Here is a 26,228-nt window from a genome sequence, read left to right on the forward strand (position 1 = left end):
GATTCTCAGTGGCCATTTTCAGCTCTTCATTCTCAATCTGTTTGTAATGTTAAAATTAATACTCTCTCAGTGACATGATTTTATTAAAAGTTGGTGATAAAATTTGGTGACTTTCCTAAAATCTGTGAGTTCTCATTCTTTTGGATAATATTTTTGTGTTTATTTTCAAATGTCTCTAAGAGATGGCTTAGGTCTTTACGTTTAACTTGTAATAGATTTTCCTTAAGAAAATGATCTCTGTAGCAATACTCCTGCATTAAAAGAAAGAAAAAAAGAAAAAAAATGATCTCTGGGGCTGGAGGTTAGGACAGAGGGTCAGTGCTTGCCTCGCGTCCAGCCTTGTTTCAGATCTCTGGCAACATATATCCCCTGCGCATCTCCAGGGGTCACTTCTGAACACAGAGCCAGGAATAGCCCCTAAGCACCACCCAGTATGGCCTCAAACCCCCAAAATAAATAATGAAAAAAAAGGGCTTTTTGAAAAGAAAAAGAATCATCTCCATCTAGTGGACAACTACTGTATTACAGCATACAAAGAAAACGGTTAAAGCCCTGGGAAGCCCATTTCAAGCATTTTATGACCTATCAATATGGTTTTAGTTTTAATGGGCGCTATTATTACAAAAATATTAGCTGTGTCATATGTAGCAAACACTTGATCCATAACTTATATTGTAGAGCGTTTTAAAGTTAGACTTGCTTGATTTGTTAAAATTATAATAACAAATATGAATGATTAATTTTTGGCATAATCTTGGCATTGAATCAGCTGAACTAAGGAAAACTAAACCAAAAATGATGGCCCTATATGTTATATTTATGTTTATTCATAGCAAGTTAGATATTCTCATATTAAAGTAACATTGGTCAGTAACATCATTTAAGTTTCAGGTATACAGTACTATATTTTGACATTTGTGTATATATATATATATACACATATATACATATATATAGTTGCCACAGAAAATCTAGTTTATATCAGTTTGACCCATTTCATTCATTCATTCTAACTCCCCTTTTTGTAACCAGTGAGCTTCTCTCTGTTTAAGAACTTTTGTTCTGTTTGTTCATTTGCTTTGCTTCTTTATTTCCCATACTAAATAAAATCATATAGTAATTCTCTTCCCATTATTTATATTACTTAGTTTATCTAAGTTCCATCCATATTATTGCAAATAGCAAGATATAATTTTTTGTAACTTACAGTATTCTATTGTGTTCATATGCCACATTAAGTCTTTTTTTTTTAAAGCAAAACAGCTTGATAGTGAAGGGACGTCAACATAAACATTTTCACGTGTTCACATTATTAGATTCTTCTCAGACTGTGAAGCGCTGCCACAATTTTCTTCTTAGAACAGAAATCTCCCATTATTCTCCCCATATTCAAAGACTTTAATATCTCTCAACTGTATACTAACCCTTCTAAAGCCCTCTGACATTACTCTTGTATTTAGCCTTCTCATATCCCAGCCTGAACTAATCTTATCTATTTTATTTTTGTATATCAGTGTACTAGTACTGTTTTGTAAATGTTTGTTTAATTAGGCTTATTCAAGAAGTGCTTGCAAAGATTCTGAATGTGTCTCTTGAATGATGAGGTTCCTTCCCCCTTCTGACCTTCCTCAGAATTGCCAGAAGTCTTGTATACATGAAATGACTATCTAGTTGAAACAAATGTTCCTGTTTGGGTGAGGCAGTTTCTGATACACAATAGTGTTTTTCATAACTATGAATCAGAGCTGAATGGACATTAATGTCCATTCAGTCAATCAGTAAGTCAGTCAATCCAGTTTGTCACTCCAATAACATTGATAATTAACTTTTCTTGGAGCTGGTATCCTTGTTGATATAATAATTCTGTTCAAATAGTCAAAGACCAAATTCGTCAAAGACCATTATTTGTCAAAGACCAAATGAATATCACCTATCAAGTGACACATATCAAAGAAAAATTTAAATTAGAAACCATGTTTAGATATGATTGAGCTAGCATATTAATTTTTCCTGTTTATATTTCTTGATGAATTACTTTGGAGTCAGTTTTTATTTGTTCATTGATTCATGGGTGATTTATCAAACATCGGTTCACTAGTTAATCCTTCCACTTTGTCTTCCAAATTTTGGGTCATAGCATGAGCAAAAATCCAGTAAAGAGATAATTTAAAAAATTTTTTATTATCTGGTTAGTAGTTTGCTTAAATATTCTAAGGGGAAAGCATTGAAAATAACCTTAATTCATGTGTTTATTTATTCAAGGTTCTTTCTTAACCAAATATGTGCGGAACTGTCTTGCACTATCATCCTTCCATAAGAACATAAAAATTGACTTTATTGTCGTACTTGTTGGCCTTTGTCTAGAAAAACTTGTGATTCATTTATCACGATGGTAAAAACTGTGATGTTAAGGATGTTAAGAATTTAGACTTCATTCTTGGAAATCTCAGAGTCTAAAAGTCTAGAAATGGAAGGCCTTTTCGACCTTTTGTAATGTCTGGGAATGAAGAAAATGTTAAAAGATTGTGAAGAAAGAGCTCTCCTAAAATAACTGATGTACCAAGACTGACTTTTTCAGCAAAAACTAAATCCTCAAGGATGAAAATGGAAGATTGAGTAATTAGGGGAGCATAAAATGATTGAAAGCCTAAGACAAGGAGATGGGTATTTGGTGATGTAGATGGATAAGCACATCACACTGAGGAAGGGAAAGCAGTTTACTATAATTGAGATTAGATTGTTAAAAGTATTAGTGAGCCAAAGAATACAGCAGGTAAGACACTTCCCTTGCATGTAGCCAACTGGATTTGATCCCCAGTACCATATGTAGACCCTCAAATCCCTCCAGGAGTAATCCCAGAACACAGAGCCAGGTGTAAGCCCTGAGTACTGTTGGGTGTGCCCCCCCCCAAAAAAAGACTATTTGTATAAATGAGAAAATCAGACTTATGCTGAGGACAGTGAAAGAGTTACAAATGTTATACATTGCATTTTAAGAAGATTCACTCAGTAAGGGTTGACAAATAGATGTACTAATGTAACTTAGGGCCTAGACATACTACAGCAGACAGGGCATCTGCCTTGCATAGATTAAATTCTGGATTAAATTCCAGGCCCACCTGGATTAAATTCCTGGCATCCCATATGGTCTCTCAAGGACCTCCAGGAGTAATCCCTGAGTGCAGATCCAGGAATAACCCCTGAGCAGGTTATTCCTCAGGTGTGGCCAAAAACAAAACAACAAAAAAGAACTTAATTTATAGGTTGTTCTAAAGTAGGTGAATCTTAATAGAATCACGAACTTAATATATTGACAATAGGGATGGATGAAAGTGAATACAATAGAAATCCATGGCTGAATAGGTCTAGATAGGAAGGAGAGAATTCCAGTTGTGTGAAGTACGCTATGGTCATGTTATGGACATATATGAAGCATGTTATGGATTGTAAATTTCCCTCCTCCCTCCCTCTAAACTCCCTTCCTCCCTTCCTCCCTCCCTCCCTTCCTTCCTTCCTTCCTTCCTTCCTTCCTTCCTTCCTTCCTTCTTTTTCTCTTCCTCTTTTTCTTCCCTCAAAAATAAACTCTGTACTTGAACTATTGTTTTTAGAATAATTTCTTGTTAATTGAAGTTGAGTTATAGAGATTTATATTCTTTTTGATAAGTTTTTTTGTGTTATCAAAACCTTAGGAAGACAAAAATATATGTAGTCACTGTGTATGGTGTGTAGGGTTGGGTGTGGGGTTATTTTTTTTTTTGCATTTGTGTATTTTAATATTATCATTTTTGACATCAGAATTCAGGTGCACAATTTCCCACTATCAACTCCTAAACTGAGATTTCTCTTTATTATAATATCAAAATGTAAGTACTCTCAGCAGTGTCATTTCCCTTCTTTCCTTTCTAGTTTCGATGTGGACAATGGCACATCTTCGGGACGGAGTCCCTTGGATCCCATGACCAGCCCAGGATCTGGGCTAATTCTTCAAGCAAACTTTGTTCATAGTCAACGTCGAGAGTCCTTTCTCTATCGGTCTGACAGCGATTATGACCTCTCTCCAAAGTCTATGTCCCGAAACTCCTCCATTGCTAGTGATATGTAAGTATAATGATGCACAAAGATAATTGAGAGTGCTTAGAGAAAGTCAAGTTTGGGTTTCTATGGGTTGACCAGTGATTTGTCTTAGTGTTCTATTTACCTCTAATTTAGAAGGAATGTGTGTAAAAATTGCAAAACTGAAGATGAATTGTAGATTACGGAGTGCATTATCATGCTTGATAAGAAGCTGGTTAATGATTTGGATGAATTATATATATATATGTAATATATTACATTCAGATAAAAATGCATAGGGAAAGTGAGAATATAATTTTAATGAAAGCATTTATATTTAAATATTAAATTATTTTGGGGGGCTTTTTGTTTCTAATATTTTGAAAAACATTAAAATCTGTTTTCAAGTCCCTGTGAGATTAGGGTGTAGTGTTTAGAGTATAGATGGGAGTATGCAATGTTTCGAATACATTGTAATTGATGTGCTATACAGATATTAGCACTGTTTTGCCAAATCATTGGGGAGATCTCTGTGAACTTTGACTAAAATCATTTTTTAAATATAAAATGCTAGAGGTAAAAACAGAAAATATTATACTTAAAATGTTTGGGGAATGGCACAGCTTAGAAAATAGTTGCTAAAATTAAAACTGAGGGGCCGGAGAGATGATACAATGGGTAGGGCACTTGCCTTGTATATGGCTGACCAGAGTTCCATCTCCAGCATCCCATATTGTTTCACAAGCACCACCAGTAGAGATTCCCAAGTGTAGAGCCAGGAGTAACCCCACTGCATCCCCAAAACTAAAATAATAGGAATTATAATAATAAAATGAAATTAAACTGATCATTAAGAGGGCAGAAAGATTTTCTAGCTGGTGTGAGGAAATGTGAGAGGAGAGAGAGAATAATGGGACCTGACAATAACAGAAGTTTTTTGCTGATATTTAGCATCATCATATTCTTATTTTTATTGCATCATGATTATTCTGTGGTGAATGATTATGTAGTAAAGTGACTACAGAGCATTAGGCCATGTTGAAATTCACAGAAACAGAAAAAAAGTTAAATATTATAGAGGCTGGTGTGTAAGGAGTAGGTGGGGGAGGGGTTGGATAGCTAGTGGAAAAGGAAAGATCAGAAAATTCCAAAGGCAATTTAATGGTGACATCAGCATAAGAAACTCAGGAGAATGGACAACATAGTGGCAGATTATGGGTAATAAAATTAAAAGCCCGGCGGGTGGAGGAATAAAATAAAAATCAATATATTAGCAAGTACAGACACTGTTCAGAGGGCTTGAATGATAAAGGAGGAGAGAGAACCAAAGCTGCCTGAAAGAAAATTGGATTCAAGGGAAAGTTTTTTTTTAAATTCAGGATATTTATGCGGAGAGAAGGGACTAATAAATATGGAGCTTGATAACAAAAATGGTCATATGATCAAGTATAGGGACGGTAGTACTGTAGCACTGTCCTCCCGTTGTTCATCAATTTGTTCGAGCGAGCACCAGTAACGTCTCACAACAAATTGTAAGACTTGTTACTGTTAATGGCATATTGAATACGTCACAGGCAGCTTGCCACTCTCGGTAGCTTGCGGACTCACCAAGAGGGGCGGAGGAATCGAACCTGGGTTGGCTGTTTGCAAGGCAAACGCCCTACCCGCAGTGCTATTACTCCAGCCAAGTATAGGGACTATCTTTAGAAAAGTAGAACAGACAAAGTACTCTGAGGAAAAAATTTGAGAGAGGGGGATATAAATTTGGAGCTAGAGGGGTAATATGTTTGTCAATGAATGGTTAATGATCTACTTTTCAGGTAGATCATTATACTACTTTTATTCAGGTTTTAATATAGGTACTCACTGGGGCCTCCAATCCGGGCTGGAGCGATAGCACAGCGGGTAGGGCGTCTGCCTTGCACGCAGCCAACATGGCCGACCCAAGTTCGATTCCTCCACCCCTCTCGGAGAGCCCGGCAAGCTACCGAGAGTATTCGATATGCCAGACACAGTAACAACAAAGTCTCCAATGGAGACGTTACTGGGCCCGCTCGAGCAAATCAACGATCAACGGGAGGGCCTTTACTTACTTACTTAATATAGGTACAAAGTATAGCCATCCACAATAAAAAGCAGGAAAGATGGACACCATCTATGAAGATAGATTTAAGAGAGGTTTCTGATCTGCAGATCATATAAAGAGAGCAGAATAGCAAGGTGACTGCCCAATAGATAATAATAAACAACGTTGAATAGATGAAGTTTCAGGTCATTTACTGAATCCTAAAACAAAGTGAAACAAGATTGCTTTAGATGTAGGCAGGGATTGATTTAAGCAAAATTAGTAAGCTCAGGGGCTGGAGACATAACACAGCGGGTAGGGCTTTTGCCTTGCACGCGGCCATCCTGGGTTTGATTCCCAGCATCCCATATGGTCCCCTGATAACTGCCAGGAGTAACTTTCGAGTGCAGAGCCAGGAGTAATCCCTGTGCATCGCCAGGTGTGACCCAAAAAGCAAAAATAAAAAAATAAATCATTAGGTGTTTCTTTGTAAAAAAAAAAATAGTAAGCTCTATTTTGTGTATTTAATATATTCTAATTTCTACAATCACAGTGATTGATTTTGGGAAATAGTGTATAGATTGTTTCTTTTATATGTCCTACTCATTAAGACTCAATATACATGGACACCTTTTGAAAAACCTACAATAGTTCATATTTAAATAGTGATTTTCTTTCCAAAGCAAACTTTCAAGAATGACCTCATTTTACCTTGTACCTATTCAAGGGTAACTATCTGATGGGACTCACGTAAGAATGACAAATTTAATCAGACCATCATGCAACTCTCTGTATTGTTGAAAATGGCTTGACTTGTTCAGCTTTAACATTCCCTGTGGATGTTTACTTTGGAACAAGAAAGTTTTTCTTCAGCACTGACTCTTGGAAAGCCTCCTTTCTACCAGGGAGATTAGATTTCTTAGAGAAGCCCAGAGACCAGAATAAAGTGTTACTATTTCAGTATTTAATCTGATGCTACACCTATCTTTTACACATAAGGGATTAGTATGCCTTCTTCTTTCCCTTCACATGAGGCTTTGGTTTAACTTCGTTTTCTTATCCTGCCTAGTTTATGGTAATCCTAGGAAGAGTGTGCTTAATTCAACTGTACTTTATAAAGAAGGACATCACATATTTTAAGCACTTTTGATAATTGTATATTTATTGTTCTAAGTTAAGCTTCCATATCATGAAGCTCCGTCCAAAATTCAAAATACTTACAAACAGAAGGAGCTGGAGGATAGTACAGGGCGAAGGCACATACCTTGCAGGCAGCACACCCAAGTTTGATTGTGCCACGGCATAGCGTCTCCTAAGCATCTCCAAATACTCCCAGAGCACAGAATCAGGAGTAAGCCTTGACCATCATCACTGGGGGAGGCCCAAAAACAAAAACAAAGAAACTAGAGAAAGGTCAAATTTAATGACATTGAAGGCCTGTGATGATCTATTTGAGTGAAATATTTTGGAAAACCTTTAAGTTCTCTTTAATTTTAAATGTAGTTGTTTTTCTGAGAAAGTGAGAAAGGAGGTAACCACATCCTAATACACAGGGTATCAATATCTTCTTTGAACAAATACTAGTTAAATAGTTGAAGCACATGGAGAAAATAAGACTAATAATAAAAATTAGTAGTAATAAGCATCATAACATTCATTCCTGTATATTAATTACCCTTGGCTTTTCTAAATATCTTCCCATCTGCTGTTGCGTTTGACAATTTCCACAGACTTGTGAGAAGGGATTATTTTACAAGGGAGAGATTCAGGGTTCAGGGACCTTAAACTTTATTTCTTTTTTATTTTTAATTCTTTGGGCTTTTGGGGTCACGAAGCTCAAAGGTGACTACTAGCTCTGCACTCAGGAATCATACCTGGCAGTGCTTGAGGGACCATATGGGATGTCAGGAATTGAACCGGGGTTGGCCACGTGCAAGACAAACGCCCTCCTGGCTATACTATCATGCTGACCTGACCAACATTTGGATTATTAGCAAGAGAACACTATTTTACTAACATTCTTGCAAACATAGTACTATAACTCTCACAGCAGAAACAGAAAATTCATTTGACCCAATTAATTACTTAGCATTCTGAAAAGTAAAAACTATATATGGTGCTGTTGTTTGTTTTAGGGGTCATCTGTACTGGTGGTTCAGTATGAGGGCCCAAGGATGAAGCATCAGGCCTTCCTTGTGGTACCAACCTCTACCACAGCCATGCCAGCAGTGCCTAATGGTCTCTTTGGTTCTATTTTAAGAATAAAATAAAAGAATAATTTAAGCTATATACACAGTGTATTTATATGTGTTTCCAAAGAACACAATCTCTAAGGCAAGTTAAGGAGATTTTGAAAACCAAAGCAAAATGCTAGCAGTAACCTGTGTCATGCTCACCGTGTCTTGTGGTCCTGGATGGATGAACTGAATTGAAATTTAATTGGATCTTTCTTCATCTTGAAGTCTAAGGAGCTGATGGCTTTGCAAGTGAGGTTCTAGTTCAGTCAGTGTGGATACTGTGCCGGTTCTGGTTCCCCAACGTCTCATATGATACCTGAGCTCCTCAGGGTTTTCCATTGCTAAAAATGGTAAAGGTAAAGGCCCTCCCGTTGATCGTCGATCTTCTCGAGCAGGCCCAGTAACGTCTCCATTGGAGACTTTGTTGTTACTGTGTTTGGCATATCGAATACTCTCGGTAGCTTGCCGGGCTCTCCGAGAGGGGAGGAAGAATCGAACTCGGGTCGGCCATGTTGGCCGCTTGTAAGGCGAACGCCCTACTCACTGTGCTATCGCTCCATTGCTAACCTTCCTAAATTATCTTCTACCACTCTAGAAATAATGGAGTGCACTGATTGGATGGCATTTTTGGGTGAGTGTCAACTTATACCATAGATCTCTGAAAAAAAACAACAAAAGTTTCATTTGGAGCTTGCAGTTCTTCTCTTTGTTCATCTTTTTGTTTCAATTTGAGATTTAAAAAAAGAGGCAATATTGAGATTTCTATATAAACCTCTGTTTTCACTCACAAATCAATCACTTTAAATATTTATTTTTGCCTGCCACTCTTTGGTCCTTGGTGATTCATTCTTGATGTCTCCTGACTCTTTTCTGAGCCATAAAAGGAAAGATAATCACACTGTTGAAACATTAATGTGATGTGTTTCTTTAAAGAAATTATACGTAGGGAGTTTCAGTCAAACATCTTCACTAAATTCTTGCCTTATGAGACAATTAACATTGGAGAAAGAAAGTCTTCAACCAGATCCTGAGTTTTCTTCAAGGGAAAAATATCAGGAATATAAGATCCTGGACTTTGCTGTCAAGTTCCTGGCACTTTGTGGTGGTATGGTTTAGAGCAGATTCACTGAAGGAAAATATCTTCAGTGATTCCACCTGCCAGTTGCACTTCTCTCAGGCTCTATGAAAGCTTGCCTTAATTGTCTTGGGACTTCTGAGCTTTTCCTCACCTTTGGAAAAGAAAAATTTGCTGTCACTGCCTATTGCAGTTATGTCTAAACATATGCAAGCCTGTCACAGGGAGCAGACGGGGAAAAGCAGACAGAGAAAGAACAGCTGTGCACACCTCTGCGAATGTAGAGGCTTCTCTGTGGCAGGAAATCATTTCAGCGATTAACTGGATCACATTGTCTCGAGTAAATATTATGAATGATCCCAAGACTGAGACTCAGTGCTTCAGTTCAGAGAGAACTGGACTGTGTGCTCAGAGTCCAGGCTCCCAGGATCTCTCTCAGCATCCGTTCCCTTTGGGTGGGAGGAGAGTCAAACAGAATTTGTTCTGTCCTCCCAGGCCTGTTTTATTTGTTTGCCTGGTTATTGTTTGTCTGATGGATGTTTTCCCCCGGGGAAAGTTTTTTTTAAAAGCAAGCATTCTTATTTATATGTTATCTAAATGTCCCTATGTTGATTTCTCCCAAGGGCACTCAAATAAATACCATTTTCAGCTAAGAATATGTGTTTCCAGATACTAAAAGGAAGACAGTAGGTGAAAAAAGGAATCTTTTACATGAAGTCATAAAGTTAATCTCATATTTTGACAGCACTTTGAAAATTTATTGTATCTTTCATTGTGTGTTGTTTGGGGAGGGAGGGCCTCCTGAGCACTGCCTGGAGGTTCTTTTTGGCAAAACAAGCAGTGCTGAAGGCACTTGTTTGGGGGCCCTCCAGAGAAATTGTCAGGGTAGGATTTGGTGTTAAGGATCAAACCAGATCTGCATCATGCAAGGTAGACGCTTTGTCTACCATACTTTTTCTGTAGCCCCTTAACGTGTATTCTGTATGTGCAATATGTTGAGTCTCCATTCGTTTGTTATACCTATTAAGGGATTAGGCAAATTTTCTAGCACTTTTTTTTTGCTTGACTTTTGCTTTACATTCCTGTAAAGCCATCCTTGCTTCTACTGTTTAGCCAAGAAAGGAACCTGAAGTTTCCCAGACAAAGAATTTGCCTGTAATCCGGTAAATCCATATAAAACTTTGAACATGGTAAACTTAGATTTCAAAGGTCCATGATCAAACGTAGTAGTCACCATTCAAATTTAGGAAATTCATAAGGTCAAGAATATTTCTTCCTCTGGCTCATCTTCTGAAGACTGGGGAGTAAGGTACATACTTTGAGGGTTTTTTACAGATTTTTGATATATGATCATATCATATGATATATGAAAGGAGTAAAATTGACTGACATCAGCATAGTCTTGATAGGGGATGTACAATTATTCCATAACTCTTTTTTTCTTTTTTCGCTTTTTGAGTCATACCTGGTGATGCACAGGAGTTACTCCTGGTTCATGCACTCAGGAATTACTCCTAGTGGTGCTCAGGGGACCATTTGGGATGCTGGGAATCGAACCTGGGTTGGCCGTGTGCAAGGCAAAGGCCCTACCCACTGTGCTTTTGCTCCAGCCCCTTATTCCATGAACTTTAACGTTTAGTTTTTTGTTTTGTTTGATTTGGTTTAGTTTGATTTTGATTTTGGAGTTTCATCTGACTAAACTCACAGGCTATGCTCTGTGGCACTGGGCTCAGGGATCCATATCATGGCCAGGGATCAAACCCAAGTCAACTGCATGTGAGGCAAGTATCCTACCTGCTGTACTCTCTCCAACTCCAGTGTTGGACATTTAATCCTAAAAACAATCATATATAAGGAAACTAGAGAAATTATCATTGACTCAGTTTCATAAATAACAAAATTCTGCTCAGATATGTTGTGCCCATGCAATATGTGTGCATGCAATCACGTGCATGCCCACACACAAACACACACACACACACACACAAACTATACACCATGAATTAGATTCTAGGTATTTTGACCCTGAACATAGTGATTTAGATCAACAGCTGCTGCTAAACTGTTCCTTCAGTATTTGCTGACTAGACTTATTTCTAAATATAAGGTATCAATTATAGATGAGAAAGTAATGATTTAGTAAAGCAATTAGACTAAAATCTTTAGGTTTTTTGTAAGGGATGAAGAGTCTAGATTACCATGTGGGCAGATCTTTTGATTGAGGGCCTCTGCCAAATAATCAGGAGCTTTTTTTATGTTACTATATCAATAACCTTTTCCTCCAAGCTTAGAATAGGTACTTCTCCCCCTTCCCAAGTTATTTAAAATATTGTCTTCCCTTAGAGTTTATAACAAGTTTTATGAAGATCGTCCAGGAGATTTACTGGTTAACATAATTGCCATTAGCCACAGATGACTCTCTTCTTAATTTAAATTGATTAAAGTTGAATAAAACTAAACTCCAATTCTTCCACTGCACTAGCCACATTTCAAGTGCTAAGTAACTGTGCATGACTAGAAGATACTATATGGGATAGCCAGTAGAGAGACTGATGTTGGTGTGGATGTGGCAAGAAAGGGACCCTCCTTCACTGCTGGTGGGAATGCTGACTGGTTCAGCCCTTTTGGAAAAACAGTATGGACGATTCTCAAAAAATTAGAAATTGAGCTCCCATTTGACCCAGCAATACCACTCCTGGGAATATATCCCAGAGAGGCAAAAAAGTATAGTCGAAGTGACATCTGCACTTGTTTGTTCATTGCAGCACTCTTTACAATAGCCAGAATCTGGGAAAAACCTGAGGGCCCGAGAACAGATGATTGGTTAAAGAAATTTTGGTACATCTACACAATGGAATACTATATAGCTGTTAGAAAAGATGGCCCTCCCGTTGATCGTCGATTTGCTTGAGCGGGCCCAGTAACGTCTCCATTGGAGACTTTGTTGTTACTGTGTCTGGCATATCGATATGCTAGAAAAGATGAAGCCATGAAATTTACATACAAGTGGTACTGCATGGAAATTATCATGCTAAGTGAAATGAGTTAGAAAGAGAAGGACAGACATAGAAAGATTGCTTACATCTGGGGAATATAAAGTAACAAAATCAGAGACTAACATCCAAGAATAGCTAAGATAAGTACCAGGAGGTTCACTCCATGACTTGGAGGCCAGCCATACATGCTAGGGGAAAAGGCAGCTCAAATAGAGAGGGGAGCACTAAATAAAGTGTGTTGGGAGGATCCTCCCAGGACGGGAGATGCATGCTGAAAGTAGACTATAGACCGAACATGATTGCCACTCAGTGCCTCCTTTGCAAACCACAGCACCCAAAAGGAGAGTGAGAACAAAAGTGAATGCCCTGCCACAGAGGCAGGGTGGGATGGGGGGGGTGGGGGTGGGAGAGAACTGGGATCAGTGGTGGTGGAGAATGGGCACTGGTGGAGGGATGGGTACTCGATCATTGTATAACTGATACCCAAGCACAAAAATTTATAAGTCTATAACTGTACCTCATGGTGCTTCACTAATAAAAATTTTTTTAAAAAAGAAAGTCTTCTGCCATCATCTTCTATTTGACCATGTCCTCACTTTTATGTATCTAATATATCTTGTTACCATATAAAGAACTTTAAAAACATTACTCTAGCTGCTCATAAGTCTTTTCCCTAGCAACCTGTTCTAGAGAAATCCCAAGAGGGCCTGGCCACAGATGCTAAGAATAGGCCTATCAAGATAACTGTGAAAGAATCAGTTCCTAGAACACAGAGTGTGAGGGGATTTGTGAAAGTCAGCTCTGTACTCAGCCCTGTTCTCTGCATGATCCCCCCCCCCCTTCATGGAAGTTAGGATAGTAATTTGTGACGTCAACACTCCTGGCAGAACTCTCTGTTAGTCTAGCTTTTATTAAAATAAGTGAGTATGCATAGTAAGCGTGTCTACACATTGGTACTGGACACCATTTAACTTACTGGAATTAGAAAACCATCAATATTTATTTGGAAGCAGATTGCCTTTTGTGTCATCATGTAATTTATCAAATCTGAGGATGTTTATTGGTTAATTGGCAAGCAAACAGACAAAAAAAAAAGATTTGATTAGAGACTCCTTGGCCCCTGCTTCATTAATTGCAGTTTTATTTCTTATTAGTGTATGTAATACCTGGGACAAAAATATAAGGGGTTTTGTTTTTAAAATTTGAGGGTTGGGGGCTGGAGAGATAGTACACTGGGTAAGGCATTTGCCTTTCATTGGCCAACATAGGTTTAATCTCCAGCATTACATACGGTACCTGAGCATTGCCAAAAGTGATCCATGAATGCAGAGCCAAGAGTTAGCCATGAGGACAACATGGTGTGCACCGCCCCCCCCCCCTCAAAAAAAAATTTAAGACTGGACCTTCTTTTTTAAAATATGAATAAGAGGTGAATAAATTATCTTAACTTTAGAAAACTACTAAACTCACGCTCCTTTCTAAAGATAGTTGAATTTTTGTTTGGGGTTTTATTTGGTATGGGTGTGTATTTTTAATTTTAAGACATTATTTTCCAGAGCAGTTTAGATCCCCAGGAATTTATTCTTTTTTTAAATTTTTATTAATGAAATACCATGAACTACAGTTGTAGACTTAACAAATTTTCATGCTTCGGTTTCAGCTATACACTGATTGAGTACCCATCCCTCCACCAGTGCCCATTCCCCACCTCCAATGCTCCCAGCATCCCTCCCACTTCCCCCCCATTCCACCCAACCCCTGTGGCAGGGCATTCCCCTCTGTTCTCTCTCTCCTTTTGGGTGTTGTGGTTTGCAAAAGAGTCATTGAGTGGCAATCATGTTCAGTCTATAGTCTACTTTCAGCATGCATCTCCCATTCTGGGAGGATCCAACCAACATCCTTTACTTGGTGCTTCCCTCTCTGTGTGAGCTGCCTTTTCCCCTAGCGTGTGTGGCTGGCATCCAAGCCATGGAGTGAACCTCCTGGTACTTAATCTTGGCTATTCTTGGATGTTAGTCTCTGATTTTGTTACTTTACAATCCCCAGATGTATGCAATCTTTCTATATCTGTCCTTCTCTTTCTGACTCATTTCACTTAGCATGATACTTTCCCTGTAGTATCACCTTTATGTAAATTTCATGACTTCATCTTTTCTAACAGCTGCATAGTACTCCATTGTGTAGATATACCAAAGTTTCTTTAACCAGTCATCTGTTCTCGGGCACTTGGGTTTTGTCCAGATTTTGTCTATTGTGAACAGTGCAGCAATGAACACAGAAGTGCAGATGTCATTTCAACTGAACTTTTTTTGCCTCTCTGGGGTATATTCCCAGGAATGGTATTGCTGGATCAAATGGCAGCTCAATTTCTAATTTTTTGAGAATCTTCCATACTGTTTTCCAAAAGGGCTGAACCAGTCAGTATTCCCAACTAGCAATGAAGAAGAGTCTCTTTCTCGCCACATCCACACCAACATCAGTTGCTTTTTTTCTTTTGGATGTGGGCCAGTCTCTGTGGTGTGAGATGATATCTCATTGTTGTTTTGATCTTCATATCCCTGATGATTAGTGACGTAGAGCATTTTCTCATGTGCCTGTTAGCCATTCGGATTTCGTCTTTGGGAAAGTTTCTCTTCATTTCATCACCCCATTTTTTGATGTGGTAAGATGTTTTCTTCTTGTAGAGTTCAACCAGTGCTTTGTATATCCTTGATATCAACCCTTTATCAGATGGGTATTGGTCAAATATTCTTTCCCATTCTGTAGATTGCCTTTGTATTCTGGTTATTGTATCTTTTGAGGTGCAGAAGCTTCTTAATTTAAAATAGTCTCATTTTTTTTTATCTCTGTTTCCACTTGGTTGGTCAGTGGAGTGTCATCTTTGAAGATACTGTTAGTCTCAATATCATGGAGGGTTTTGCCAAACTTTTCTTCAATGTATCCTATGGATTTTGGCCTGATGTTGAAATTTTTAATCCATTTTGGTCTAACTTTTGTGCATGGTGTTAGGTTGAGGTCTAAGCCCATATTTTTGCATGTGGTTGTCCAGTTATGCCAGCATCATTTGTTGAAGAGGCTTTCCTTGTTCCACGTTACATTTCTTGCTCCCTTATCAAAGATTAGATGTTCACACATTTGGGGTTGTATGTACGGATATTCCACCCTTTTTCATTGGTCTCTGGCTCTGGCTTTGTTACAGTACCATGCTGTTTTAGTTATTACCACTTTGTAGGAGAGTTTGAGGTTGGGGAGGGTAATGCCTCCCCGCGTCTTTTTCCCAAGATTTGCTTTAGCTATCCGTGGGAGTTTGTTGTTCCATATGAATTTCAGGAGTGCTTGATATATATCTATGAAGAATTTCATGGCTATCCTTATAGGAATTGCGTTGAAACTGTATAATGCTTTCGGGAGTATTGCCGTTTTGACGGTGTTGATTCTCCTATCCATGAGTCAGGAATATGTTTCCATTTCCTCATGTCCTTTTATTTCATGGAGTAGCGTTTTGTAGTTTTCAATGTAGAGGTTACTTTGCCTCCTTAGTTAGGCTGATTCCGAGGTATTTTATTTTCTGGGGCACAATTGTGAACGGGATTATTTTTTTCACATCACTTTTCTCTCTCTCATTATTTGCGTATAGGAAGGCCATGGATTTTTGGGCATTGATTTTATAGCCTGCGACTTTACTGTACAAAACTATTGTTTCTAGGAGTTTCTTGGTAGAGGGTTTAGGATTCTTGAAGATACAGTATCATATCATCTGCGAATAGTGAGAGCTTGATTTCTTCCTTTCCATCTCTGATGGTTCTAATATTGTTCCTCTTGGCATTATCCCCTAGGTCTCTGATTCTCCTTAGAGCTATTTTGAGGTTTTTTCCCATTGCTTGTTGTTTCCTATGCGATTTCTGTTGTTCATCTTCAAGCTCACTGATCCTCTCTTCAGCTGTATTCATCCTACTGCTAAGGGCACCTACTGAGTTTTTAATTTTGTCTACCGTATCCTTTATTTGTGACACTTCTTTTTGTAGCTTTTTTTCCCAGAACATTCTTTATTTATTTATTGAATCGCTGTGGAAAAAGTTACAAAGCTTTCAGGTTTAGGTCTCGATCATGCAAATATCAATCACATTTCCCTTTACCAATACTTATTTTTCACCACAAAGAACCCCAATAAACCCCCACCCCCCACCCCCTCCCAATGCCTGTGAAGCAGATGAATTCCAGTTAACACTCTATCTACTTTGACTAGCTTCATTGTTTCGATAAAAGTTGCACCATTATTACTTAGAGTTTGCCCCCCTCCAATCAGGTTTTGGATTTCTGCTATTTTACTTATTAACCCTGGAAGTATTTCTACTGAGAGTCAGATAATTAAGAGATTGGTTTCTGTGCTCTGGAGTCATGGCCGTGCCGGAGAGCTGCTCGTGGGGGGCAACTGGTGATCTCGGTAGGGCGTGAAGGACGGGCCGGAACGCCACCCTTCCCATGAGGTTTCAGTCGCACCCCCACCCCCAGCTCATACCTGCTGTCCACAAGGCTCCCATGCGGCCGCCATCTTTCTTTCCAGCTTTTTGTAGCTTTTTTATTTCTGCTCTTCTTACTGTATTTTCTCAACTATCCATTCTACTGTTTCTTTCATTTCTTCCTTCTATTTTCTGGATATCTCCTCCATTGATTCTTTGAGTAAAGGTAAAGTAAAGGTAAGGGTAAAGGCCCTCCCGTTGATCATCGATTTGCTCGAGCGGGCCCAGTAACGTCTCCATTGGAGACTTTGTTGTTACTGTGTCTGGCATATCGAATACTCTCGGTAGCTTGCCGGGCTCTCCGAGAGGGGCGGAGGAATCGAACTCGGGTCGGCCATGTTGGCTGCGTGCAAGGCAAACGCCCTACCGCTGTGCTATTGGCAGTTTTGAGATTCTGGTCTGATGGTAGTGGGTTATCAGATTCTTTGAGTAGATCCTTGAAAATCCTCTGCCATTTCGTTTTGGGATTCTTTATCAGAGAGAGCATATTTGTGGATAACCCCGGTTAAGGGTTCAGGATTCTTTTCTTCGTCCTCTCCTTGTAGTGGAGATTTGTGCTGTTTCTTCATGTTGTTTTGGTTGTCTAAAACCCTGGAATTCACTAGCACTGTTCCCTCTTATTGTGGGAAAGGATTCTGGATAAGGTCGGTCGATGATGGTCACCTTTCTCCCTTTCTAGAGTCTGACCTTCCTCTCAGGCCTTATTCTTTGGCTTATGATGGGCATCTAGTGAAGTTTTGGAGGAGGTGCTCTTTTAATATTGGGTCTTGTACAGCTTCTTGCATACTGGTCTTTTGTTCGAATTGGAGTAGGCCAGTGGATTATTGTTGTAGTGGGGGTGGCCAGAATTTTTTCCACAGAATTAGGTGATAAAGGCTGGGATGAAAGTCTAGAGTGCTGGGAGTGGGAAATATAACTGCGGCCTCAGAGAAGGCCATGCACACTTTTGAGGAAGCCATGCCCCCTAAACTGGTGGTCATGCCCCCAGCCAGCCCAGATGCTAGTCCACAGACCTTTTGGGGCGGCAACTAGTTGGGCTGGTGCTTGCTGCAGAAGTTGAGGCAGGTACACCAGGCTGGGGTTCTGGTGGCAGCTGGCTTTCAGGGTCATGAGTTTAGGTGGGGGGGAGGGGGGAGGCACCAACCCTGCCACCGACTGGTACCTGGAAGAGTTAGCAGAGGGGGGTGGAATAGCTCAGCTTTGGACTCGCAAGGTGTGCCTCAATTCCCGTCCCCCGCAGACCAAGATGAAAACTGGCCGTTCTCAGGGGATCTAGTTAGACGCTCGGCCCTGGGAAGGGGCTGTGCCACCGGGTGGGTACCTGGATGAGTGAGCAGAGGGAGGCGGAACCGCAATTTATTCTTAAATACAAAGAGTTAGGGCCTGGAGAAACAGCACAAAGTTAAGGTCTTGCTCACGGCTGACCCTAGTGCAATCTCCTCCTACCACATATTGGCCCCTAAGCATCAACAGGGGTGACCTCCGGACACCCAGGAGTAAGCCCAGTGCATTGCCAGGTGTGGTACAAAAACAAACAAAAGAATGATGGGAGATTTGTTCTGTGATGCTGCTCTATAGCAGGTGGGTATATATCTTGATATACCACAAACTTTCAATTATGCAAAATATATGATACCTTGATATATCACATGCTTTTAATCATATAAAATACACACGAGACATTGGTGGAGGGTAATGAGCACATGGAGGTGGTAAGTTGTGGTCAATGTACATGAAAACCATAAAAGTTACACTGTTATAAACATGCTACTAAAGTACATTAAAAACATGTAAATATATATATATATATACACACATATATGTAACCTAAAATGTAGTATTTAACCTAAAATGTAGTATTTTCAATGATATTCTTGAGTTTTTTCTGTTTAGTTGTATATATTGTTATCTATATACAGATAATGGTGCAATAGATCCCCCCATACATACACTTTTACCCTCCTTATTTGAAAAATAAAACCAGAATATTTCTGTGACAGAGAAATTGCAAAATGTTTGTAAGATTAGACAGACACTATTATACATCACTGTCACTGTCGTCCTGTTGTTCATCGATTTTGCTCTAGTGGGCCCAGTAACATTGTGAGACTTGTTACTGTGTTTGGCATATCAAATATGTCGCAGTGAGCTTGCCAGGCTTTGCCGAGTGGGCGAGATACTCTCGATAGCTTGCTGGGCTCTCCGAGAGGGGCCAAGGAATCGAACTTGGGTCGGCCATGTTGACAGTGTGCAAGGCAAATGCCCTACTCGCTGTGCTGTCACTCCAGCCCCACTATTGTACACAAATATGTGTTATTAATATTAAACATAAAAAATGTATATATGCATAAGTGCCATACTTTGAAATATTTTTATTTTAGTTTGGGGACCACACCCTGTAGTGCTCAGGGACTGTTCTTGTCCCTATGCTCAGGAGTGACCCCTAGTGATGCTCAGGGTGGTACAAGGAATTTGAACAAGGGTTAGATGGATGTGAGGCCAAGTGACTTAATTCCTCTACTGTCTCTCTGTATGATAAATGCCATCTTAAAAGACATAATGGATATAGTCCTGACACGTTCTAAATATGGACATAAGATATTTATTATTATAAGAATAATCAACAATCACATGGACAGAAATGCAACAACTATTTTATTTTATATTAGAGTCACTGTCACTGTCCTTCAGTTGTTTATCGATTTGCTCGAGGGGGCCCCGTAAGATTGTGAGACTTGTTACTGTGTTTGGCATATCGAATACCTCACAGGGAGCATGCCAGGCTTTCTGTGCGGGCGAGATGCTCTTGGTAGCTTGCAGGGCTCTCTGAGAGGGGCATAAGAATCGAACTTGGGTTGGCCCTGTCAGCCGGGTGCAAAGCACGCCCTACCTACTGTGCTATTGCTCCAGCCCAAAACGTGAGTCACTGGGCAGAACTTATTTTAGTTGTTACTGTGTTTGGCATATCGAATAAGTCAGATAGCTTGCCAGGCTTTGCCATGAGGGTGAGATACTCTCGGTAGCTTGCCGGGCTCTTCGAGAGGGGCAGAGAATCGAACCCAGCTCGGCCAGGCTGGCTGCATGCAAGGCAAACACCCTACTGCTGTGCTATCGCTCCACCTCATTTTTGTTGTTATTAGTCACTTTTTGTTGTTCCTTTTTTTTTCGCATTTAGATGTAATTCTTTTGTTTTAGGGCCATATTTACCAGTGCTCGGGGCTTATTCCTGGCTTTGCACCCAGGATACTTCTGGCAGGCTTAGGGTACCATATGGGATGCTGGGGATTGACATCCGGGTCAGCCATATATAAGGCAAGCACCCTACCCTCTGCACTACTGTTCGACCCCCAACTTTTCTGTTTCTTGTCTTTCACATACATTTCACTGTTATGAAATGGAAAATATGCTAAAGATTGGGTATTTTTTTGAAAGTGTTTTTGTCGCTGATAAATCTGTTACAGAGGCAGAATTTCACAGTGTTTAACTACAGAACCTTCCCAACCTGAATTTGGGAACTTCATGGAGATGTGATTTTGTTTTGTTTTGTCTTTATTTGATTTCCCTTTTGTCAGTTACAAATAAAATTTTACTAGAGATAGCATAAAGTTCTTTGCACAGTTCCTGGGATATGGCAGTCATTCAACAGATGTTATTATTTTATTATAATTTGTTCAGATATTTTAATTATTATTCAGTTTGTTGATATGAAAATCAGTGCTATGAGTTTAAATAAGAACATCAAAGATCCGTTTTAAGAAATTGAAAATAATATTAATATGGTACATTTAGTATTCAGAACAACAAGAAATTGAATTACTTTGCTGGGCATCAGTGAAAGAGACTTCAGGAAAAACTACCATACAAGTTACAATGTGTGAATAAATATAGGTTTACAAGTGACAGGAAGGGTAATTTCCTCATAAATCTGAGTATATACCTGAACCAAATTACCTGTGTTTTTGTAGACTATGGCTCTTGTTTATTTCTTACGAAGGAGAGAAGTTAGTTACTTTGGGTTTTTTTGTTTGTTTGTTTGTTTTCTTTTTGTACTAGTATGAATGGGCTAGAGCGATAGCACAGCGGTAGGGCGTTTGCCTTGCACGCAGCCAACACGGCCAACCGGAGTTCGATTCCTCCGCCCCTCTCGGAGAGCCCAGCAAGCTACTGAGAGTATTCGATATGCCATACACAGTAACAACAAAGTCTCTAACGGAAACGTTACTGGGCCCGCTCGAGCAAATCGATGATCAACGGGAGGACAGTGACTAGTATGAATATAAATATGAAGGTGTTTTTTAAATGGGGGTAAATATTTCTACTAATTAACTAATAATGATATTAAACACTACTGAAATCCTTCAGAATTATGTAGTACTATATGCAGATAGATACGAATTTTACTTCGAGTTTAACTGTCACTGTCACTGTCCTCCCATTGTTCATCAATTTTTGCTTGAGCAGGCCCAGTAACGTCTCCACTGTGAGACTAGTTACTGTGTTTGGCATTGAACATTTTTTAAGTGAAGGATATTGCTTCACACTATAACTGCTTTAATTTTGCTCCTGTATTTACTTATATTTTGATTTGTTTCTCAGAAGAATGTTTCTAGACATTTTATGTAACTAGCAAAGTGCAAGCTTCAGCTATTGGGACTTTTGGCCACAGGACTGACTGAACTTTCGTATTAAATGTGTTTTTATACTTAATTTTTAAAGAAAAATAAAATAAAAATAGTTTAATATAATTTTGTATTTAATCCTTAGTTGCCACAATATCAAGGAGGAAAGTCACTGTCAGTTGTGGCTGAGGTTGTATTATTAGAGACTATTCCTGGGGTTTTGTAAATGAAAATATTGTTTATTTCTTTTTATTTTAACTTTCTTTTTTTTTAATTTTAACTTCCAATGGAACAAATTTTGAATGGAAAGGCCAAGTAGGAAGAATATCCTTGGTATTTTGCAAAATCATGAATCACAGTTTTTCTTGATTTTTGTTTGGTTTTTGACTACTGGGAGTTTATTTTTTTAAAAAAATCATAATTGGATCAGAGAGATAGTATAGCAGATAAGGCACCTGTCTTGTATGCAACTGGACTGAGCTTGATCTCATTACCACATGGGGTTCCCTGAACACAGAAATGATCCTTGAACACAGAGCAATCAGTAGGCCCTGAGCGCAGCCTGGAATGGCTCCATAAAAGGAATCATAATTACTTCTTCATAATTATAAAGGGTTCAGTATACTTTAAATGTGACATTATAATTTCCCAGAGGCAACCTTTTAAGAAAACATAAGTCATCTGTTTTCGATATCTTTGGACAAACATAATTTGGTTTCACAAAATGTAGCAAGATTTTCCAGAATACATTTATTGTATGAGCCATAGTTTCGTGATTTTAATTAAAAGACATAGTTGCATAAAATATTCAACATCCCTATGTGGTTAGTGTGTTCAGTGTACTCATAATTTATAATATAGTATTTTAATATTTAATTCATATGCCTGTTTAATCAAAATAAGCATTTTTCCTTGAGAAAGTTGTGGAATTTCTTGCTGTTGTTGTTGTTTGGGGAAGAGGGGGTGTTGTTTGTTTGTTTGTAATCTTGGGCAATACCGGTTGTGGTCAGGGCTTACTCCTGACTGTTATATTCAGGGATCACTCTTGACTCTGCTCAGGGATCACTCCTTATGGGGTTCCAGGGACCAAACCTAGGTCATCCTGTATGAGGCAAGGCAAATGCTCTGACCACTGTTCTGTCTCTCCAGCCCTGGACAAATTGTTTTAAAAGAGTGACAGAATAAATTAAAGTAATTCTGAGAAAGCCATTCAATTTTTTAAAACTTATTTTAAAATAGAATTAGTACTCATATTTTAATATGTTCAGATTGATATCTTCTTGAACATTTTAGAAATTGGCAAATATGATATATTAAAGATATTTTTAAAATGTAAAAGATGAAGGATTTTTCAAGAGTCAATGTTTAATTTTGCTAACAGAATATGATAATATCTATATTATTCAATTGTATATAAATACTTATATTTCAAAAAATTATATATAACATAAAGATTCTAATAGCCTCCATTGGGAAATAGAATCAACAATTATCTCTGAGTCTTTAACTTCTTTTATATTCTCCCAAAATTTTACAGCTAATATGTTTCACATTAAAATGTATAACTGTGAAAAATGATGTAAATTGTATTTTGTATTTTCTTAATTATTTTGCATGTTTGTATTTCTGTCGGAGAGCAAAGAGAGATTGTCATATTCCTCTTGTAACTATTTTTTGGATGTTGTTAAATAACTAAACTTCCAGAAAATAATATGTACATATTTAAAAATGAAACATACTTGTTTTGCTGTATTACTAAAAGATGTGAATCAAGAATCAATTGAAAAATAGGCATAGTTTTGAGTCTGAAGGAAAATAAACTCCATGATTTCTAACTACCAATTACTAGACATTGATTAGTTTCCTAATCTTACTGACAAATTCCGGAAGAAAATAGCTTTCTAGCTAGAGAGTAACACAAAGATACTGCAGTCAGTACAAGAGCAGATTCAGAAAATCTCGATCTATGGCTCCTCTTCAAAGTGCCAGTGTATATTGATGAAATTTGCAATGTGAATTTCAAAGCCAGTAGGTACTGTGTGGCCAGTGATGCTTTCAGTATTGTAGGACTAGAGGTTTTTGCTCAGTTAAATGTAAACTTTCTTCCAATTAAGTGCATTTTTTTCTCCTTCTGGTTCAGTAAAAATAACACATGAAAAGGTAGTTGCCAGAATGTTTGAACACAATCTTAAAACAAGCTAATTCACAAAAATTTGTTCAGGGACTGCTGGTTTGTTGAATTTTGTTTTTAAGATGACACAGAACTTTTCTGCATTTTACTCGGATTGTTGGTTTGTGAATTTCTCTTTCAGTTCCTTGCTAAGATTCTTGACTTCTTATTCCAGAAAGAATAGGACTACAAAATAATCAGTGCTGTAGTAACTATCATTTCATTGTTGTATAAAATATGTGACCGTCTAAGGGAAAGGATGGCAGAAAGGTACCTGACATAGTTCTTGACTGTTGTGATTCCTCCTTGAAAATAAAGGAAATTCAATGCTTTGTAACTCTTCTCCCTGCCTTTAGTAGCTGGCTCTAGGATTCCCAGTCTTTGGGGGCGGGGGGGGGGGGGAGGGCATGTTGGGAGTGATTCCCCAGGAACTGGTTTTGGCAACTCTTCACACATGGTTAATGGGGCAGTACTGAGGCCACAAAATCTCCTGCCGTAACACTAGACAGTGACCAGGAAACTGAGTTCCCATGGAACCACCAGTGTCTCATCCTGTCAGTTCTAGACATTTCTTGTCTTGTTTTCGACTGTGGCTATTACCTGAATACCAATCTTCTCAGCACTCATGTAACTATTAGTGCATGGAATAAGTACAATACCAAAAATAACTTCTTTACTAAAGGCCCTCCCACCCCACCTTCACTCTCTCCTTGGAAAGTTTTTTTTTTTCATTTGTTACATTGTGATTTGCAATATTGTTAAGGACAGGGTTTCAGCATACAACGTTCCAACAGCTGAGTGTCCATCTTGTTCCAAGTTCCCCTCCTTACCGCCCTCTACCCACCACTGGTGAGCTCAATTTTGCCCTTGGTAAGCTCAGTTCTATAGATCAGTCCCCAGGTTGTGTAGTCTTTGGCTATTTGCTTTTACCATACTATATTGCTTGTATACCACATATGAGGGACTATATGTGGTATAGTCCTTCTGACTAACTTCTCTAAGTAGGATACCCTCCAATTTCATCCATGTAGCTGCATATTGCATTTGCCTCTCATAGCAAAGTACTATTCCATTATGTGTAGGTCCCATAATTTCTTTATCCAGTCATGTGTTTTTGGACATTTGGTTTGTTTCCAGAGAGCGGCTATTATGACTAGTGTTTTAATGTAGAACACAGCTGTCTTTTCTGAATAGAGTTTTTGGTGGGCCCTGAAGATGAGGCCAAAATGTGGAATTTCATAATTCGTATGAAAGCTGAACTATTAGTTTTCTGAGAAGTGCCCATATTATTTTATTTATTTATTTATTTATTTTTCTTTTTTTTCCTTTTTTTTTATTAGTGAAACACCATGAGGTACAGTTATAGACTAATAAATTTTTGTGCTTGGGTTTCAGTTATACAATGATCAAGTACCCATCCCTCCACCAGTGCCCATCCTCCACCACCACAGGTCCTAGCATCCCTCCAAAAAACACTCCAAGACATATCATAGTTAGAATGATTGATGCTGCTGATAGAGACACAATACTGCAAGCAGCAAGAGCAAAGAAGGAAATCACATACAAAGGAGCATCCCTTAGATTCACAGCAGACCTATCAGAGGGAACCCTCCAAGCCCGAAGGCAGTAGCGAGATATAGTCAAAAAACTCACAGAAATGAATGCTTCACCAAGAATACTCTATCCGGCTAAACTCTCACTCAAAGTCGAAGGAACAGTACACTACTTTCTAGATAAACAGCAGCTCAGGAACTTCATAGACTCAAAACCAAACCTAAAACAGTGCCCATATTATTTTCCAAAGAAATTCAACCAGTCAACATTCCCACCAACAATGGATGAAGGTGTCTTTTGCCCATATCCATGCCAGCATTGGTTGGTTTTGTGCCTTTCAAAGTGATGGGTTTTTTCTTAAAGAGATCCTTAGTTACTCGTTCGTTAAATTTGTTGCTCTCATGTTATAATGTTTGTTTTTATTTAAGTGAAAGATAACATTACATAACCCAGAAAAAATGTCACCCTGAGACAATTTTAGGTCTATCAACAGTGCTCACTGCACGTATTTGAGTGTAATTCCCCATCCATTCGTAGAAGGCCCCGTCATTCATTCATAGGAAACTTCTCATCCATTCTCAGTCATCCCCATCATTTTACAATGAGTGCTGGGAACCCTTTAACTCACTTCAGTTACTAAGCTTTCTAATTTAAAATATTGCTAGCTGGGAACTTCAAATATATCATGTCAGAATTGTTTTCTACTAGAGGTCCTTTTTTGGTGTGTACATTTATTGAGTTCATTACGCTCACACATAACTTAAGTCAAATTGTATTTAGAAAAAAATTTTTATGGGTGTTAGTTATCAAATATGATTTTAATTATTATAATAATCAAATTGTAGAATAAAGTTCAAATATATGTTCATGTTACATTTCTTTGGGAGGAAGTCAAGGTGTTGGACCACACCTAGGGGATATTTCTATGCTAAAAAGTGA

At 38.5% G+C, this 26,228-nt stretch overlaps 1 protein-coding gene across 4 annotated transcripts in view; it reads left to right on the forward strand.

The window, feature by feature from the left end:
* PDE4D (phosphodiesterase 4D) overlaps nucleotides 1-26,228 on the forward strand; it is a 775,698-nt gene that overhangs the window by 533,245 nt on the left and 216,225 nt on the right. For all 4 annotated transcript variants that reach the window (XM_056112216.1, XM_056112218.1, XM_056112219.1 and 1 more), the window contains exon 2: nucleotides 3,907-4,098. In XM_056112216.1, the coding sequence (XP_055968191.1) occupies nucleotides 3,907-4,098 (192 nt within the window). The remainder of the gene's footprint in view (nucleotides 1-3,906; nucleotides 4,099-26,228) is intronic.

The sequence above is a fragment of the Sorex fumeus genome, unplaced genomic scaffold (genome assembly GCF_029834395.1).
Source record: "Sorex fumeus unplaced genomic scaffold, SorFum_2.1 ptg000015l, whole genome shotgun sequence".
Taxonomy (NCBI): Eukaryota; Metazoa; Chordata; class Mammalia; order Eulipotyphla; family Soricidae; genus Sorex; species Sorex fumeus.